Source organism: Mesoplodon densirostris, chromosome 20 (genome assembly GCF_025265405.1).
Source record: "Mesoplodon densirostris isolate mMesDen1 chromosome 20, mMesDen1 primary haplotype, whole genome shotgun sequence".
NCBI lineage: Eukaryota > Metazoa > Chordata > Mammalia > Artiodactyla > Ziphiidae > Mesoplodon > Mesoplodon densirostris.
The window spans coordinates 30,717,575-30,738,850 of NC_082680.1; the positions used below are offsets into that span (position 1 = coordinate 30,717,575).

The window sequence follows — 21,276 nt, forward strand, 5'->3', positions numbered from 1 at the left end:
TTATGCCCCATGTTTATTCCTTTTAGAGTCGTCTTCTTTTAGAATACATTCATTTCTTTTGTGTCAAACTTTTGTTGAACAAATGGTGGGGATAGGTGACTTATACTATAATTCAGCAGTCCCCAACCTTTTTGGCACCAGAGACTGGTTTCATGGAAGACAAGCTTTCCATGGACTGGGGTGTGGGGATGGTTTCAGATGATTCAAGCACATTGCATTTATTGTGCACTTTATTTCTGTTATTATTCCTTTGTAATATATAATGAAATAATCATACAACTCACTAGAATGCAGAGTCAGTGGGAGCCCTGAGCTTGTTTTCACTTGACACTCCCTGATAGGGTTTGTTTTTGTTTTTTTTTGCGGTATGCAGGCCTCTTACTGTTGTGGCCTCTCCCATTGTGGAGCACAGGCTCCGGACGCGCAAGCTCAGCGGCCATGGCTCACGGGCCTAGCCGCTCCGCGGCATGTGGGATCTTCCCGGACCAGGGCACGAACCTGTGTCCCCTGCATCGGCAGGCGGACTCTCAACCACTGCGCCACCAGGGAAGCCTTACTGGTAGGGTTTTGATATGAGTCTGCAGGCAATTGATTTATCATGGTCTCTGCAGTCAAACCTCTCTGCTAATGATAATCTGTATTTGTAGCCGCTCCCCAGCGCTAGCATCACCACCTCGGCTCCACCTCAGATCATCAGGCATTAGATTCTCATAAGGAGGGCACAGCCTAGATCCCTCCCTCGCATGTGCAGTTCACAGTAGGGTTCGCACTCCTATGAGAATCTGATGTCACCACTGATATGACAGGAGGAGGAGCTCAGGCGGAAATGTGAGCGATGGGGAGCGGCTGTAAATACAGATGGAGCTTCGCTTACTCGCTGCTCACCTCCTGCTGTGCGGCCCCATTCCTAAAAGGCCATGGACCAGTAATGGCCCGGCAGTTGCTATACTTGCTTTATAAGAAATGGCCAATTATCCAAGAATGATGTTTGCTCCTTCTCCAAGACAGAAGTCTGTGAGAGATAGCTGTCCAGGGCCAGCAGCAGCAAGGAGGGGATGATATAGACACTCTTTTCCCTTAACTCCTGTCTAAATTCAAAAACTAGTGGGGGACAGTTTGGGGTCCCGTGTTGAAGCTAGAAAGGGAAACAACCAGCAGTTTCATCCACCTTGGTCTTTGCCTGAGCAAAGCACATATGTGATGTTAAACCACTGACAGTCGGGAATTGGTTGCTTCAAAATCTAGTGGTATTTGACCTAATAGTGGTTCTCAAGAAGAATACAGTTTGAGGAAGCTTACATAGTTGTTCCATATTTTGATCTGATTGAAAGTTCACTGTATTTAGCAACTACCCCTTATGGATTTGGTTGTGATTGTGGCTGGCTATTATTTTCATTTGGGATGAGATTAGAGTCTCTTTTTTTAAAAGTGTGGTTTGTTTCACACATTAGGAAGGATATTCACAATAGGGAGGAAAGAAATGGCTTCAACCAAAAAAAATCTCAATTTTATAGTTCTGACTGGGTATAGATTTATAGGCTGGAAATCACTTTTCCTCCTTTTAAGTAACTGTTGTATTACCTTTCAACCTCCAATATTGCTACTAGGTAAGACCATGCCATTCTGCATCTTCTTTATATGTAAGAAACCAGATTTTTTTTAATATTGGTCCAGAACCTCCACTTAAATCATTCTGAGAATTTTTCTTGGATTGTTTTGTGATTTATTCAACTCAATTTTCTATGTTTATTTGTACCAGAACTCAGACTGCATCACCCATATTGTTATTTTAATTGAATTTCTTATCTCTCAAATTTCCCTGTCATTTTTGTTTATATTTTAGTTTTTGTGTCATTTATGGAATTTTATCTTGTGAACTTTCTTTTGAGTTTTTACATAGGTTCAGCATGCTTTTACCTTCCAAGAACTGTCATCTGCTGAGTGTTATTTTTTAAATAGCACTGTTCTGATTTTGTGGTGAAATATTTTCTCCTACCTCTCTGAGGATACCGTCATTTTGTTTTCTTCACTCTCTCCATTCCTTAGTACCTCAGGCTTTAGCACTTTGAATTTTTCCATGTCTCTATCTACCATATTCAATTGTTTCATCCTATGTCTAGTGCCCCTTCGTATTAGACATTGAGCATCTGACAGCTTATTCCAACATCTATGACCACATACGGAGCTTATGGCCTGCTGTCTTCACAGAGAGTAAATTGTCTGGGTTGTTTGCTGGGAAAACCCTGCTGTCAACATGGTTAGTTTTGATTCTTTTGGGTGGTTTCATTCCCTCCTGGATTCTAATGAACATCTTGGACTGTGTAAACCTGTTTCCCAATATCTAGTGTGCCAAGTTTAATTTACAACAGAAACAATTGATTAGGAGAGGAAATCAGGTTTTATACATATTTATACAACTTATTTTCAACCATTTCTCTTCCTAGGCCCACCCTTAATATCATTTCCTAAGGTATTCGGACTTGCAGTTCCAAAAACATTTGAGTAGTTCTGTAGTGTGTATCAAGTTTCCTGTAGCCTATCCTAATTGCCAGTTAAGGATTCAGCTTTTTAGTGGCTAAATCAGCTGTCTATCTGCTATTCAACTTCCAATGTTATTACTATTCTTCTGTTCTGTTTGTGTGTGTATGTTAATGCCATGTTAAAAACTCCTTTTCGCTTTAGGGGGGTTTAAGGAAGGGGCAGCGTAAATGCATGTGTCCAATATGTTTTTAACAGGTAAGCCCTTTATGTATTTTGTTTGTTCTACTTTTCACTGGTTATCATGAAGGCATTCACCTTGATTATGAGTTTAGTTGTGTTTCCTCTCATCAATGTCAAAACATGCCTAAAATATAAGATTTTATTTTATTTTTCTCTCTCTCTTTAAAATATCTGTTATATTGAAGATACTCACTTTGTCTATTTGTGCTTGTAAAAACATGCTTGGGAAAACATGCTTCTCTAAAGCTACAGATTTAAGCCTGTCAAATTCAGGGTGAAAAGCAATCATTTAATTCACAAACATGTCAGTACCCAGTCTTTCCATTCATTCCTGTAGTGATATCCCTGGCTTCCTCCAGGTTCTGAACTTTTAGTCTCTTTTATTTCATTATCGCATTTTGTTTTGTATCCGAACTTTCCATAATTAGTTCCAGTTACCTTGCTTTACTACATTAGAAACTAGAGAGAGCAAATATTAATAGTAGTAGTAGCGATATTTATTGATCACTTATTTTTCCCATACTATGCTAAGTCATTTTCAATTATAAATTTATGGAATCTTTAAAATATTTGTGTGAGTTAGGGATTATTTTTATTATTGGATTTTTACAGATGAGAACATTTAAACACAGAAGGATGATGTTACTTGGCCAAATTCTTGTGGCTACAGCCTGACCGACTTGAACTTCAAGCTAAGGCAGCTGGAACTGTATGCTATCTCTGTCTCTTCCCAACCCTCTCTTATTGCTGATTCACTGGAGGGGGATGGCTTCCAGTGCAGTGCTCTTTGTCTTTCCCAAAGCATGTCAATCCCTTCAGGTTTGTCCACCGCCACAGAAGAGTATTCATGGAATCCTTTAAAGTTATCCAATTTACTTCATGTGACAGTGCTCTATTTCAGTTATGAAAATGGTCTGCAACAGTGTCCAGTGTTGTACTGCAATATGCAGATGGCATAGGTTTAGGGGTCACACCTCAGTTCCATTAAAAATGAAATTTTCGGGCTTCCCTGGTGGCGCAGTGGTTGGGAGTCCGCCTGCCAAGGCAGGGGACACGGGTTCGTGCCCCGGTCTGGGAGGATCCCACATGCCGCAGAGTGGCTGGGCCCGTGAGCCATGGCCGCTGGGCCTGCGTGTCTGGAGCCTGTGCTCTGCGACGGGAGAGGCCACAGCAGTGAGAGGCCCATGTACCCAAAAAAAAAAAAAAAAAAAAAAGAAATTTTCATTTCTATGTATGATTATATTTTATCATTTTTATGACTTTCTGAAAGGGCAATTTTACTAATCCGTATTTGTACCAACATCTTTGGCAAAATAAATAAAAGCATATTAAAGCAACAGTGAGATGGAGATCATCAAAAATTAAATTCAAGTTTCATCTGTTACGATTTTGTTCTGCTTCTCTAAACAGGATATCTAATTTTCATGAGAATATGTGGACAGATTCATTTCCTTAACCACTGATGGCAAAATGTAAAGTTGTGCAATCACTCTTAAGGAAGAATTTAGTATGTATATATATCTAAAAAACTTTGGAAATATGCCTATTCTTAGATACAGGTATTTATTTTAAAAAGTGTGAATGCTCAAAAATTTGATACATTACTGCCGTTCATTTCTGGATTAAAGTAAAAATACAAATATGCAGAATGTGCCATAATTTTGTAAAGTAGATATTTTAAGTTTAAATACATATGTATATGAAAAAGCATGAAAGGGTACAAATCAAAATAATTGCCCTGAATTCCACACAACATTTCCTCTAGAAGACAGTATTATGGTCATTTCTTATTTTCCTTATGCATATATTTAATTTTAAATCAACATTAACTAATGTTAATTTAAAATAATAATAAATGTAACATAATTTAATGATAAGAGAAAATGTGCATTATCCTCTTAATAGCAATTTTAAGGAGAAATTTCAAAGAAGCATGTATGATTAGATAATTTTTTGTTAAATAAATCTTCTTTTATAAATCAACCTTTATAACTAGATACAGTAAAAGAATTAGAACAAGTACTCCAAAGTTCTAACAGCACTATATCTAGACAATGACATTTCAGATGATTTCTTGCCTCTTTTCTACTTTTACCTTTTCTATCAAAATAACACTTTTTGGGCCTCCTTGGTGGCGCAGTGGTTAAGAGTCCGCCTGCCGATGCAGGGGATACGGGTTCGTGCCCCGGTCTGGGAGGATCCCATATGCCGCGGAGCGGCTGGGCCCGTGAGCCATGGCCGCTGGGCTTGCGCATCCGGAGCCTGTGCTCCGCAACGGGAGAGGCCACAACAGTGAGAGGCCCGCATACCGCAAAAAGAAAAAAAAAAACAAAACAAAACACTTTTTTACAAAGAAAAAAATGCACTGGCAAAACTGCTGACAGAGTCAGAATCAGCAAATTTGAGTAGCATTATATTATTAGGTTGCATATTCAGTAACAGTGCAACTGTGCATATATGCAGAAGAATACTTGCAATTAGGTATACATGAGAATATTGATTTTTGGATTATAAGTTTATATCTATTACATTTTAAAATATTATATGACTAAACAGAAAATACTTTAAATAAATACCTTACGAGAGAAGGTTTATTTATCATCATCAGTTTAAATTTGTTTTCCAAATGTAACAAATTTCAACATGAATATGTTTATCAAAAGTTGCACAAATGAAGATCCCATAAAAGGGGTTACTTACTTCTGATTTCACAAGAATTTTGTAGGACTGATCTGCCAATTGGGTTGTAGAATTATTTTCTGTTATGGGGGGAAAATCAATTTCATTATCCTTTATCTGATAAAGCATATGCTCATATGTAGCTGAAGATTCCAATGGTTGAATTCCATAACTGACATTCTCCAACTGCAATAATCCCCTGAATATTTAAATACATAAAAAGAAATTAAAAACATAGATTTCTCAATGATAAACATAAGTCAATATTAAGTGAAAACATTATATAGAAATTTGATAGTGGCCTTTGGCGTCTAATATCTAAGAATCATCCCATCTTCCTTGGATTAACATTTAAACCCGATTTTCTACCTTCTTCTATCTATTACAGCATTTAGGAGTCATTGCAATTCTAGTGTGGCTCAGTAATGTGGATATTTCTTATACTAGTGGCAGCTTTTTCTGAATAAATTTTATAACTGCAAGCCTGGGAGAGAGACAAAGCGAATAGGGAAAATGATAAGACAAGCAGGCCAAGATCGCAGATGAGAAGACACATAATGAAAGTGTCTATTTTCTGTGTCTTCCATCTACCCTTCGAGAAGATTCTAAAAGTAAAAGGGTACACAAGATTTCAGTCATGTACATCTCTGGAATATGCCATTACCTGAGTCCGGAGCAGGTGCTAAGTGTCACAACCGAATTTGCAATCTCTGTGGCATATCCTTGATAAAAGCAATGGCCCTAAACAGGAGAAATATAAAGATACATTTGTAATGATTAGAACACAAAGTGTTTGGTCTTATCCTTACTTCCTGGACATTGTCAAACATTCACAATTAGGCATTCCATAGTATTATTCACCAGATATTCCACTTCCTTCTTATCTACCTACAATCTTTTCCACTTGACCCTCTTCTGCCTATAAAAAATCACAACTCCTATCCTCCCCCATATGATTTTTGCTATAATTCTAAATTTTTGATAAACAACTTTCTGATCTGCATCTTGTCTTTCTCAGCCCCATTTCTTGAACATATAGTCTATGAATGCTACCTCAATGTAATTAACAGCATTACTTTGACTTCCACTGTGAACATTTCATTTGTTTTTTCTAAGTTAGCCCAAAATATCTTAACTGACATTTCCTCACTATTTTCTCTCTAATATTTCACCATGTTGATTATCCTTAGTTCAAACTCTCCTCTCAATGGACTTTCACAACATTAGTCTTCCCAGCTTCTCCCCAGATGTTTTCTTTCAGTCAATATTCCCCTCTCTTCCCTAAGAAATCTGTTGATATCTAGAATCAGTCCTGTTCCTCTGTTAATCCTGGGCTATGAAAACATTAGTATCATCACATTCTCTTGTACAGTGTTTATACGTCATTAGCGCCCAGACTTACATCTCCATCAGTAACCATTCACTCGTCTCAATACTAGGATTACCTCCTATCTCCCATCCACGGACAGCGGCAGAGCATACCCTGCTCCACACCAGGCAGCAGCAGTAGCCATTTCTGCCTTCACTGGTGCCAGCAAACTATGCCACAAGCCTTCACAAAGATGTAGAATGCAAACCAGGTCCCAACCCTTTAACCAGCAGAAGAGAGCATCTCAGTTTCTGCAGCTCCTGGCTTTGTACCTGATAAGAGAAAATGATCCTCACGAGATAATTCTCAAAACCCCCAACTCTAAGCAGCAAAAAGTGACTGAGATAAAAAATTTCCCCACTCAGGGCCACTAGCAGAGGCAGAGTGAGAAGCATACCAATACCCAGTGGCTGGGAGACTGCCAGAGGAAATACTCTCTCTTCCATGGGTCCTTCATCACCCAGCATCACCTAGCAATACAAGGTGGCCCAGGAAAGAACCTTTCCCTGCTATGGGTTGCACCGGCAGAAAGCCAGTGAGCTCCAGCAGAGCCAGAAGAATGAAACAAAACAGAATAATATTGAAAGCCCCAAGAAAGCTAAATGGTCACTGGAACAACAGACCACACTAAATCTGAACTTAAACTGGCTGACAGACTTCAACAATAGAAGATTTCAATGTCAAAGATACAACAGAAAACTACACACTATACCAAGAACCAAGAATATTACAACATAATGGGAGAAGACAACCCAGTGATGCCAATATTGAGATGAGTCACATGTATCTGGAACTATCAGATGGATTTTAAAGCAGCTGTGATAATACTGGTTCAATGCACAATCAAAAATTACCCTGAAACAACTGAAAGAACAGAAAATATCAGAAAAGAAATAGAAACCATTCAAAAGAACAAATAAAAACATTAGAAGTGAAAAATATAATAAACAAACAAAACAATGCATACTGGATAGGCTCAAAAGTAGAGTGGAGATGACAAGGGATAGAATCAATGAACTTGAGAAAGATCAATAGAATTCACTCAATATATAAAACCCAGAAAAATGAGTTAAGAAAATGAATAGAGCCTCAAAGACATGTGGAAGATTCCCCAAAGTTTTAAAATACATGTCAGAATCCGAAAAGGAGAACAGAAAGAATGTAGAGCAGAAAAAAATTCAAAGAAATAAAGGCTGAATGCTGGTCAGAAAGAAGTTGGTTTAGAAAACCCTGGACCTTCCATCTCCCAACAAATACACCAAGTGAGGAGCAATTCATGGACCAATTTCCTTTGTGAGAAATCAGGAATTAAATGACAGGCTCATGCACACCTTTAGAGGATGCAAAATCAGATGCACCAAAGCCAGGAGGGAGATTTGGGGTCCCCTTTCACCAGAGACTCTACCCCAGAGTACTGCCATAAGATCACAAAGAGACCCTATAGTTCCCAGATTCACCCAGGGGAGGAGAGGGTGTTGTTCAAGCACCCAGTGCCCCAGTGTTTCCGAGGGGAACGAACACCCAAGGAACAGTGTCACCAGACCCAGGGCTCTGATTGGTTCAGGGCAGTCTAGCCACCCAAAGCACAGTGGAAGTGGTGGCTTGATTCCCTCCCCAGCTTGCCCATACTCAGCACAGAGTGAGGGGATGAAAATCCCCACCTCTCTGCTTCCCCTGGGGAGGTAATGGTGGATCGACTGAAGGCAGTGCTCCCACATCACCGGTACTGCCCCAAGAGCCAGCACTTGGCTCACCAATCCTGGAGCACTGATGGCTCACCCACAGTCTAGCTGTCGGAGGGAGAAGAGAGGCGGCAGCTTGGGATGACAGACAACAATGATCGTCCCTCCTGCCCAGCAGAAACAGAGCAGAAAAAACCACAGCGGCTTGCTTCTACCTGGAGAGAGAAACTGCTGGTAGAGGACCCCCAAGTCACTGCAAATCACTGGCCAGGCTGATCTGTGGGCGTTTCCTTCTGCACATGGCCAGTCATGAAGACTGGGTGATGTGACTGCTTTGTCTAATGAGCAGACACCAAAACAGAGTGTCGAGTGAAATGAGGAATAAGGAAAAGATATTTTGAGCAGAGGAACAAGACATAGACCGAAACTGACACTAGTGAAATGACATGAAATAATCTGCCTAATGAAAAATTTAAAATAACTCCCATAAAGATGCTCAATGAAGTTGGGAGAACAATGCATGACCCAAGTGAGAAATTCAAAAAAGAGATACAAAGTATTAAAAGTACCAAACAGGAATCGTGGAACTGTCAAATAATAACTGAACTGAAAAAATTCACCAGAAGGGTTCAACAGCAGATTAGATCAAGCAGGAGAAAGACTTAACTAACTCAAAGATGGTTCAAAGGAGAAAAAAGAAGACAGTGAAAAAGTGACAAAATCTTACGGGACCTATGGAACACAAACAGAAGGAACAATACACAAAGTATGGGAGTCCCAGAAGGAAAAGAGGGAGCAGGAAAGAATGATTATGTGAAGCAGTAGAGATGTTAGCTAACGCGATGACAGTAATCATATTGTAATATGTAAATGGAGCAAATCAACACAGTGTACACCTTAAACCTATACACTGTTATATGTCGACTGTATTTCAGTTTAAAAAACAGGAAGCACTTTCAATACATATTGGCTGAAAACTTTCCAAACTTACAGAAGGAAATTGACATCCATGCCAAGAAGATCAAAAATCACCAAATAAAATGACCCTAAAGACATCCACACTGAGATATATTGCAATCGAAATGTCAAAAGTCAAAAGTAGAGAGGGAATTTTGAGAGCAACAGAAGAAAAGTGACTTATGTGTAATGAAACACCCTTAAGACTTTCAGTGGATTTTTTAGCAGAAGCCTTGCAAGCCAGAAGAGATTGAGATGATATATTCGAAGTGTTGAGAGAGGAAAAATAAAGTCGACTAAATATCTTATACACTGCAAAACTACAGAAATGAAAAAGAGACTTCTGGTTTCTGGTTCTCCACGTCAGAAGGTTGGACGTTGCCATTCCATCCTGACAACAAGAGACAGCAAGACAGACTTAAAACTCAACAGCTCTTCCTGGATGTGTAAAAGAAGGGAGGACACAGTGCAAAGCGCGGCCCCCGGGATCAGAGGGGCAGAGAGGGCACATGGGGAGGCACAGCTCACTGGAGCAGAGAATCAGTAGTGCAAAGTGCTGCTGGAACCAGTGCCAGGGTAGGAAAACCTGACTGTGATTGATGAAAGGCTGCAAGATCGGTGCGGACAATTCTGAGAAATAAAAACTCCAGGGAACCCATGAATGGACCCCCCAAATACTGTGAGATTTACCTTCAAGAGTTCCACCAAGATGTCACAGCTAATAACAGAGAAAAAGTCCTCATGCCTCCAGCAAGGGGAGGGGGAAAGGACTCAATTTGAAATACATCAGTGCACTCTGTTCTTCTTTACAGGGCCTGCCTTCAGGGGAAACTACCTAGATAGAGATGAACTGGCTGGGGTATTATCAGAGCCTAACTGACCTCAGGAAAGGAAATACCCAAATCCAGCCCACTCTAGCCACTCTGTCGCACTTGCGGAAAACAAAAACAAAAACAAACCACCAAGAAACACTTGTGTTGTTCATAGCCCTGATGCATAGGCTCACTAAAAAACTGAGACTTAATCATAGGACTATAAAACACTTTCTCTCACCCCACACTTCACTCACCACCACACTACTAAAGGCATATTTACAGCAGTTCCTTTTACATGGTGCATTATGTTCAACTATCAAGAAAAACATTACAAGAATACCAAAACGTTAAAACAAAAAACCGTGATTTCAAGAAAGAGGGTAAGCCTTAGAACCAGACGTGGCAGCGGTGCTGGTATGATGCACCCGGGAATTTAAAACAACTGTGTGATTACAATTACAAGGGACCAATGGATAAAGCAGACATCGTGCAAGAAGAGATGGACAATGCAGTCAGAGAGCTAGAAATCCTACGGCAGAAAAAAAAATGCTAGAGATTTAAGAAAAAAATTGTTATGGAAATGAAGAATGACCTTGATGGGCTCACCAGTAGATGACATGGCTGAGAAAAAAATCTCCCAACGTGGGGATATATCAATAGACATTTCAAAACCTGGAAGCAAAGAAACCAAGACAGAACACCACCACCACAAAAGATGAGAATATACAAGGAATATGGGGGGACCACAAAGGCATGACATAAAGGTAACGGGAACTCCAAAAGAAGCAGAAAGAGAGAAAGGAATATAAGAAATATTTGGAACAACAATAACTGTGAATTTCTCCCAAATGAATATCACACACTAAACCACAGATGCAGAAAGCTCAGAGAACATGAAACAGCATGCATGTAAGATAAACAAACAAAGGAAAAACTCCAAGTTAAAAATACTATACCTTGGCATATCATTTAAGAAGTACAGAAACCCAAGATACAGGAAAGAATCCTGAAAGAAGCCACAGAGGGGAAAAACTGCCTATACAAGAACAAAGATAAGACATACATCAGATTTCTCCTCAGAAACCACCCAAACAGGAAGGGAGTGTAATGAAATATTTAAAATGTTGAGAAAAAAATATCACCAACCTGCAATTCTTTGTCCTACAAAATTATCGTTCAAAAGTGAAGCTAGTTCCGGGGAAGATGGCGGAAGAGTAAGACGCGATCACCTTTCTCCCCACAGATACACCAGAAATACAGCTACACGTGGAACAACTCCTACAGAACACCTACTGAACGCTGACAGAAGACCTCAGCCCCCCCAAAAGGCAAGAAACTCCCCACGTACCCGGGTAGGGCAAGAGAAAAAAGAATAAACAGAGACAAAAGGATAGGGACGGTACCTGCACCAGTGGGAGGGAGCCGTGAAGGAGGAAAGGTTTCCACACACTAGAAGCCCCTTCGTGGGCGGAGACTGCGGGTGGCGGTGGGGGGGAAGCTTCGGAGTAGCCGAGGAGAGCGCAGCAACTGGGGTGCGGAGGGCAAAGCAGAAAGATTCCCGCACAGAGGACCGGTGCCGACCGGCACTCACCAGCACGAGAGGCTTGTCTGCTCGGCCGCTGGGGCAGCCGGGGCTGGGAGCTGAGGCTCGGGCTTTGGTCGGAGCGCAGGGAGAGGACTGGGGTTGGCAGCGTGAACACAGCCTGCAGGGGGTTAGTGCGCCACGGCTAGCCGGAGGGAGTCCGGGGAAAAGTCTGGAGTTGCCTAAGAGGCAAAACACTTTCTCTTCCCTCTTTGTTTCCTGGTGCACGAGGAGAGGGGATTCAGAGCGCTGCTTAAAGGAGATCCAGAGTACGGGCGCGAGTCGCAGCTGAAAGCGCGGAGCCCAGAGACGGGCGTGGGACGCTGGGGCTGCTGCTGCCGCCGCCAAGAGGCCTGTGTGTGAGCGCAGGTCACTGTCCACGCCCCCCTTCCGGGGAGCCTGTGCAGCCCGTCACTGCCGGGGTCCCGCGATCCAGGGACGGCTTCCCGGGAGAGCGCACGGCGCGCCTCGGGCTGGTGCAACGTCACGCCGCCCTCTGCCGCCGCAGGCGTGCCCCGCCTCCGTGCCCCTCCCTCCCCCCCACCTGAGTGAGCCAGAGCCCCGTAAGCGGCTGCTCCTTTAACCCCGTCCTATCTGAGCGAAGAGCAGACGCGCTCTGGCGACCTACACGCTGAGGCGGGGCCAAATCCAAAGCTGAAGCCCTGGAGCTGTGCGAACAAAGAAGAAAAAGGGAAATCTCTCCCAGCAGCCTCAGGAGCAGCAGATTAAAGCTCCACAATCAACGTGATGTGCCCTGCATCTGTGGAATACCTGAATAGACAACGAATCATCCCAAATTGAGGAGCCGTGTGGATGAAAGGTTCTTGGTGCTGCAGCCAGGAGTCAGTGCTGTGCCTCTGAGGTGGGAGAGCCAACTTCAGGACACTGGTCCACAAGAGACCTCCCAGCTCCACATAATATCAAACGGCGAAAATCTTCCAGAGATCTCCATCTCAACACCAGCACCCAGCTTCACTCAACGACCAGCAAGCTACAGTGCTGGTCACCCTATGCCAAGCAACTAGCAAGACAGGAACACAACCCCACCCATTAGCAGAGAGGCTGCCTAAAATCATAAAAAGTCCACAGACACCCCAAAACACACCACCAGACGTGGACCTGCCCACCAGAAAGACAAGATCCAGCCTTATCCACCAGAACACAGGCACTAGTCCCCTCCACCAGGAAGCCTACACAACCCACTGAACCAACCTTAGCCACTGGGGACAGACACCAAAAACAACGGGAACTACGAACCTGCAGCCTGCAAAAAGGAGACCCCAAACACAGTAAAATAAGCAAAATGAGAAGATAGAAAAACACACAGCAGGAGAAGGAGCAAGATAAAAACCCACCAGACCTAACAAATGAAGAGGAAATAGGCAGTCTACCTGAAAAAGAATTCAGAATAATGATAGTAAAGATGATCCAAAATCTTGGAAATAGAATAGACAAAATGCAAGAAACAGTTAACAAGGACCTAGAAGAACTAAAGATGAATCAGGCAACGATTAGAAACAAAAGTGAAAAAGATATAAAGACTTTGTGAGACAAACAACAACTGAGGAAATCTGTTGCCAGTAGATTTGTTTGTAAGAAATGATTTGAAACATTTCTATCCAGAGAAGGAAAATGATACAGGTCAGAAACTTGGATCTACATGCAGGAGGCAGACCAATGAAGAAGAAATAGTGATAATAACAATGTTTATTTTTCACAGTCTTGACTGATAGAACAGTTTCTTCAAATCATAGCAACAATGTATTTGCATATGCTTATATACCTATTGTGTATATTAAATATATAACACATAGTCTGTATAAATATTATATATCTGCTTATGTACAAGTGAAATGAAGGACAGCAATGATACAAGGAATGGGAGGGAGGAACTGGGATGACAGTTTATTATAAGGGACTCACACTACCCAGAACATGGCATAGTGTTATTTGACAGTGGGCACAGTTAAGCTCAGCAACATCAATTAACTGGATGTAATTGATGTCTATAGACTACATCATCCAACAACAGCAGAATACACATTTTCTCAAGTTTATATGCAACATTCAACAGGATTGACATTGTGAGCCATAAAACAAAACTTAACAAACTTAAAAGAATAAATCATACAATGTCTGTTCTCAGACCATGACAGAATTAAGCTAGAAATCAATAACAGGAGGACAGCTGGAAGATCCCAAAATACATGAAGGTTAAAAAACATGCTTCTGAGGAACACATGGGTCAGAAAAGAAATCTCAAAATAAATTTTACAATATTTTTAACTCCATGCAAAAGAAAACACAAATTTGCAAAATGTTGTAGGATACAATAAAAGTCGTGCTTAGAGGGAAATTTATAGAACTGAACACATACATGACAAAAGAACAAAGATCTAAAATCAGTAATTTAAGTTTCCCCCTTGGGAAACTAAAAAGAGAAGAGCAAATTAAATCCAAGGCAAGCAGCAGAAGAGGAATTATAAGAATTGAAGTAGAAATCAATGACACTGAAAACTCAGGAAATCGATAGAGAAAATCAATGAAAACCAAGTTGGTTCTTTGATAAGATCAATAAAATTGATAAACCTCTCGCTCAGCGTGTTAAGTGAAGAGAGAGGATACTAATTACCAACACCAGTAGAAAAGAAGTGTTTTAAGTATACATCGCATGCCCATTAAAAGGACAATAAAGGAATGTGATGAACAACTCTGTGCCCACAAATCTGAAATCCTAGATGAAATGGTCCAACTGCTTGGAACACACCATCTGCCAAATCTCACAGAAGAGGAAACAGGCAATCTCAATATGTCTGTGTCTATGAAAGAAGTTGAATAATACTGATAACCTTCCAAATCAGAAAGCAGCAGGCCCTGATTGGGTTCATTTTTGAATTCTGCCAAACACTTAAGGAACAAAGTGTACCAATTCTCTACACACTCTTTCAAAATATGGAAACAGAGGAAACACTTCTAACTCATTCTGTGGGGCCAGTATTATTCTAACAACAAAACATCCGATGACATTGAAAGAAAAGAACTGCAAACCAATATCTCTCATGAGCATATATGCAAAAATTCTCAATAACATATTGGCAAATAGAAGCCAACAATCAATTTAAAAATTGTAAACCAAAACCAAGTGGGATTCATCCCAATTAACTGTAAGTGATTACAACACAGGTTAAAAAGGAAAAATTAGTAAATTAAGTAATGCTACAGAGTACAAAATCAACATACAAAAATCTAGAATAGTGTAAAAATCTTGAACAAGAATAAAGCGGGAGGAATCACTCTAGTCAACATAAATGCTGAATATGCAGGCAAACTGAAGAAGACAGCAGGATACTGGCAGAAGGAGAGTCACATGGAAGAACTGCACAGAATAAAGAACCCAGGAATATATCCGCATCAATATGACCCCGCCCCCGACTTTTTGACAAAGGTGCAAAAGCAACTCAATGCAGAAGAACAACCCTTTCTAGAAATAGTGTTGGAACAATTCCACATCCCTGGTCAAGTGAGTGAACCTTGATCCAAATCTCACACTTCATACAAAATCACCTCAGGTGACCACTCCATTAAATGTAAATAAAACTATAACACTTTTAGAAAAGAAAAACACACAGAATCTTCAGGAACTCTAGGGCAACATAGATTTCTTAGGTTTGAGAGCCAAATTACCATTCATAAAGGAAAAGTTGATAAATTAACTCTCATCAAAATGGAGAAATTCTGCTCGATCAGAGACCTTATGATGAGGATGAAAGGACAAATTACAGACTGGGAGCAAACATCTGCAAACCGCATAGCTGGTAAAGGACCTATAATTAGAATATACAAACTCCTCAAAGGTCAGTAGTGAAAAACCAACCAACGAGAAAAGTCCAACGAGAAAATGGGCAAAAGACATTAACAGATATTTCACAAAAAGTGACAAACAAGCTCACAAAACTATAATCAACATCACTAGTCATCAGAGAAATGCCAGTCAAAATTACATGAGATAAAGTACACATCTATCACAATGGCTAAAATAAAACTGTAAAATTTAAATAGCAAACAAAATGACAAGAATGCAGATACTCTTTTCTCTCTCATTCACAGCCAGCAGAAAGTTAAAATGGTACAGCCACCCTGGAGAAAAGATTGGTAATTTCTGTCAAAAATGAATATACACTCACCATATGATCTGGCAATGATATTCCCGGGTATGTATCCCAAAGAAATAAAACTGCACACCTACACAACAATTGTACATGAACGTTCACAGAAGCATTCTTTTCAATCGCTTAAAGATCAGAAGAGCCAAACTATCTCTCAGTTGGTGAAGTATGAGAATAACTCAACCTGGTGTTTCTTTGTGGAAAGTGGTTGCTGAGGAATTCAACTTTTAAAAATAGATTTCAAGGGATTGAGATTTTCTATTCTCTCAGTCTTGATAAGTTGTATTTTTCAAGGAAGCTGTCCATTTCATCTAAATCATCAAATTTATTGGCATAAAGCTGTCATAATTCTCCAAGATATCATTTTATCTTCTGTATGACTAGCAGTATCTCCTTTCACCCCTAATATTGGTGGAATTTGTTTCTGATCTAGATAAGTCTTACTGGGGGTTATTAATTTTATTAGTCCTTTGAAACAACTAAATTCAGAGCTTTAATGTTTCCATTCTTTCTCCTTTTTCCCTCTCATTGATTTCTGAACTTATCGCGTTCTTTCCTTCCTCAGCTATGGCTTAACCCTTTACAGAGCATCACAGTTTGTGTCAGAAGGCAATTAATTTAATGGTAACCATCCACAATCGTCTCCGTGCTGTGTTTTAGGTTTTGAGGTGGGGAATGGGGGTGACAAAGACTCTTACTCTAGAGCTTGATCCTTCCTTCAGACACTCAGCCTTTCTGTCTCAGCTGAACGTCTGGGGTTTTAGCAAGGTCACTCTACACTGCCTGCGCTGAAAATCCAACGTCTCCCAACACTGTTCCGGCGGTTAGTATTATCTCCATTTCATTCTCGACCCTTCAGTAGAGTCTTACCCACCACACATGCTGTCTAATCCTCAGTCAGGGAACAAAGGACATCTCCCCTTCTCTGAAAAAATGTACATCAACACATAGTCCCTTTTGATCTCTGGTCCTGGGTCCTGCAGGTTCCAGCTGCTCCAGCAGCCCAAACTCTTAAAATCCAAATTCTTAAAGAGTCTTGTTTGCTTCCACCCTTGTGCTATAGTTAAGACGTTATTCCCAGTCAGAGGGCCAAGTTCAGTGTGAGATTCGCCTTCCATGCTTTCCTTCTGTCAGAGAGAGATTTCCTGATTGTTTTTTTTTAACTGTCAAATGTCTGAAAACAAGTGTCTCATGGATTTTGTCCTGCTTTCGACTTGTAGATGGTGAGAAAGACAAATGTTGTACGAGTTACCATGTTTTAAATTTCATTCTCTCTCAACTGCAACACAGCAACAGAATCTGACCAATCACTAGCATTTGCCTCTCCCCATCACCTATTCTGGCAAAATACGTATCTTAGACTAAAGCCAACTTTCTCACATACTTTTAAGCATTTCTTGACTCTTACCTGCATTTTGGGATAGAATTCAAATTCCTGTGTTTTTCATGTAAACCTATTCAGATTCTGTACCCAAATTGCTTTTGCAACTTCACTTTCCTGTGCTCTTTCTGTAAAGTGGTTTCCACTGTTCCCTCCACTGCTCAGGTCCTATGGTACCTCCAACCAAACTTCTCCCTGTGTTCAGTGGCTTCTTAGTTCCTTTCCCCACTTTTTTTCCCCTCTCAAACTCCTACTCCTACTTCCAGAGAGTGTAAATGACCTTTTCAGGTAAGTGATTCCTGAGTTCCAAATTTTAAAGGTAGTCATTCTATTCTATATGCTTTCAGAGCAATTGCCACATTACGTTTGGGTTTGTGATCAATCTGTTTGCCCAGTAATTCAGCCGAGTATAAAGCATTCTTCTTCTTCCCACCAATGGCACCTTCACCACATAATAATAAAAATCTACACAACATAAAGTAAAACTTAGCTTTACAAATGAAGAATCTGGATGCAATATCTCTGACTTGTTGTATGAATATACCAGGAAATGAGAGTCTAAAAATGACCTAATTCAACCAAAATAATAATACTTTGTTGTAATAATAGTATTAGTAAAAGTAACTTCCAGAGTCATGAAATTAAACAAATTTACATTTCATTTTATAAGCTCAAATACGCAAAAATTAAATGGGCTCATCTCTCTGTTATCTAGCTTTCTTTCTGATAGCGCATTATGTATATAAGAGAAAGCAAGAACCAAGATGACCGGATACCAGTGTGGGCACTGGAATGACACAGATTGCTGTCTAGTAAAATCCAGGACTTCCAGATTCCCTCAACAAAGTTTTCTTTTATAGATTCAACCATCAATACATCTCATGGCATAAATCTCTTAGTTAAAATTTGCTAATAAGTAGCCATGGATTGATAAAAAACAAACAAAAAATACATGCTTATTTCATTAGCTTGTTTCCGTGAAGTTATGCTGTGCTACAAAGCATCCTCCAAATTCCCAGTGCCTTAAAATTACAATGAATGTTCTTCACAAGGTTACTGCACGTTCAGCTCCACATTGCCTTCATTCTGGACCCTAGGAAACGGCATGGTCCCTCTACGGAACATGCTTTTCTCGTAGCAGGAGAAAAACTGTAGAAGCACACAATAGATCTTAAAGCGTTTGTTTAGAAGCGGGATTCTAGTCTTTTGCTCAAATTTCATACGTCATTTCTATAGAAAAACGTGACATAAACAGGGTATGGAACTAAAATCTTCTTACAAGGAGGATGGTGATTATCATGGAACAATCTAACATCGTTATTTACTGTAGGGATGAGACAGGCTGGGACCCGGGACCCTTTACTGGAGCGCTTGGTCTGGACACACGTCTCCTTGAGCAACAGAAGACAGAGGGACTCTAAGGGACTAAAACTAACTGGCTGCATATGCAGTCTGGGTAATTATGAACAATAAGACACACAAAGGCCACAAACCGCCTGCCACTCCGGAGGTGCCAGGAGCAAAAGCAGGGTACTTACTGCGCATGATCCCTGCACACAGCACCACCAGGCGAGTGGGCAGACCACCAATCCGCCCCGACCTTCACCCCATTTAAGGATCCAGCCCACCTTCCTCGGAGGGTGAGCCAGGGAACCTGTCACTTGTTTTCGCTCCCTCCTGCTGCAGCACGAGCCTCAACAAAGCCTTGCCTGAATTCCTTCTCTGGCCACTTATCAATTTCTATTGATTAAAGAGTCCAAGGACCCTAGTCCATAACAGTGACACTGGGATTTCTCATGGATTCCAAACATCAAGAAGGTTTGAAGGCCAGAATGGAAGAGAAACTAGAGCGTTAACAGAGTACTTTTTTCACCACTACTTTTTTTTTTACCGCTACTTTTCTTATCTCCTTCATGTCCTCTCATTCTTTTAAAAAAAATTTTAGTGAAGTATAGTTGATTTGCAATGTTGTGTTAGTTTCAGGTGTACAGCAAAGTGATTCAGCCATATATATATATATATATATATATACACACACACACATACATATATATATATATATATTCTTTTTCAGATTCTTTTATCATACTAAGAAAAGTAAGTTGGACAGACAAATATCCTATGATATCACTTATATGTAGAATCTAAAAAAATGATACAAATGATCTCCTTTACAAAACAGAAATAGACTCACAGACACAGAAAACAAACTTATGGTTACCAAAGGGGAAAGGGGGGAGACGGATAAATTAGGAGTTTGGACTAAACAGATACACAATACTGTATATAAAACAGATAAACAACAAGGACCTACTGTATAGCACAGGGAACTATATTCAATATCCTGTAACAATCTATTTCCTCTCCTTCTTGAAAACTTTTCCTTTTCTTCAATTCAAATAACAAAACCAGAGAGGTTCCCGGAGAAAAACTGGTATCTGTCAGTTTATATTCCACATGTATTCAAGGAAAAACTCTTTCTGGACTGGGTTGGTTTAGGTGCAAGCATCTAGAACGTGAATTCTGAAACAAGGGCAGAGCCACCTTTTAATAACTGTAAGCATTTAAATGGAGGTGGTGGAAGTGGGAATCCAGAAGTAGTTCCCAGGAAAAAGAAATTAGAGATTAAAAACCTTAACAGATATTTGACAAGCATTATTAAAAGGATAAAAATGTTGTTTGCGAGTTTATTCATCCTGGGCCTTTTTTCAAAGGCATACTTTTGGCTTCTGTATGAAACAACAAAAGAGTCTGCCTTAATCAGTGACATAACAAAAATACAAATGAGCACTGAAAGAAAAACAATGTCCAATGAAAGGAAAATGAACAATAAAAAGCATGCAAAACTTAAAAGTTAGTTCCGAATGAAGTAGCATTGATGAACAAAATAATTTTAATTTCAAGAGAAATTAATAAGCATTCCAAGGAGATCATTCCAAGAGAAAAAAAGTATACTCTGAAACTAAAACATATGACAGTTAATATTAAATAACTCAATAAACGTATCGAAGAGAATCTGCTTACTGTGAACAGAATTATAGGCCTAGCCAACAGAAAACAAATTCTGGTAAAATGCATGTCAAAAATAAAGATTGGATCATAGTTGTAGAAAAAACTCTGATATGGAGCACAGACAAATAAGACCCAGGATGAAAGCACTGATTTCCCATAGAAGAAAAAAAAAATGTGTAGGGACTGAAAATTAACATGAAAAATTTAGGGACTTGGGATATATTAGGGAGTATTAATGTAATACACACACACACACAAACTCACACTCACCCACACACAGAAAACATACTGGAAAACTCACTTCACACAGACTATATCAAATTGCAAAAATTTATAGAAAAGAAATATGACTCACAAATTCTACACATTGCCAAATGTCATTCAGTTATGAGAACAAGAAAGACATCTGCAGACATGCACGGCTTCGGGAAGCATGCCACCTGTTGATTCCATCTGAAGAACATCATCTGAAGTTATTTCTAACTAAATGATACCTGAGTCAGCATAAAGCTGCAATAAAAAGAAAAAAGTAAAAAGAAGCTTTGAAGAAAGTTGGAAAATGCAATACTGTTGTTAAAGAAACTGAAAGCAGTGAATTTACATCTTAAGTGGAAAAAGAATTTTAAGAAATACTATACAAATGTGATGCTATCACTTCTAACAGACACAAGAGAGGAATCTGAGAACCTAGGATAGAAAATATGAATATAATGATTATATGAAAATTTCACTTTTATAGCAATAAATCCCAAAAACAAAGGAAGAAGACAATCAATAGTGTAGGTGGCATAATTGCAACATATAGAAGAGATAAAGTGTTAATATCTACAGAAAACAAAACTTCCCACAATAGATCATGGAACAAAAAACCAGAAAAACAGAAAGATAGAGCCATAGATTGAAAATAAATAA

The 21,276-nt window shown here is 39.9% G+C and overlaps 1 protein-coding gene across 1 annotated transcript in view; it reads right to left on the minus strand.

Moving 5' to 3' along the window:
• Positions 1 to 21,276, minus strand: part of LOC132481189 (A disintegrin and metallopeptidase domain 3-like) — a 90,937-nt gene that overhangs the window by 62,052 nt on the left and 7,609 nt on the right. Inside the window, exons 4-6 of the mRNA XM_060085861.1 lie at positions 17,822 to 17,921; positions 6,065 to 6,141; positions 5,422 to 5,599 (exon numbers count right to left, since the gene is read on the minus strand). Coding sequence (XP_059941844.1) covers positions 5,422 to 5,599; positions 6,065 to 6,141; positions 17,822 to 17,921 — 355 coding nt within the window. The remainder of the gene's footprint in view (positions 1 to 5,421; positions 5,600 to 6,064; positions 6,142 to 17,821; positions 17,922 to 21,276) is intronic.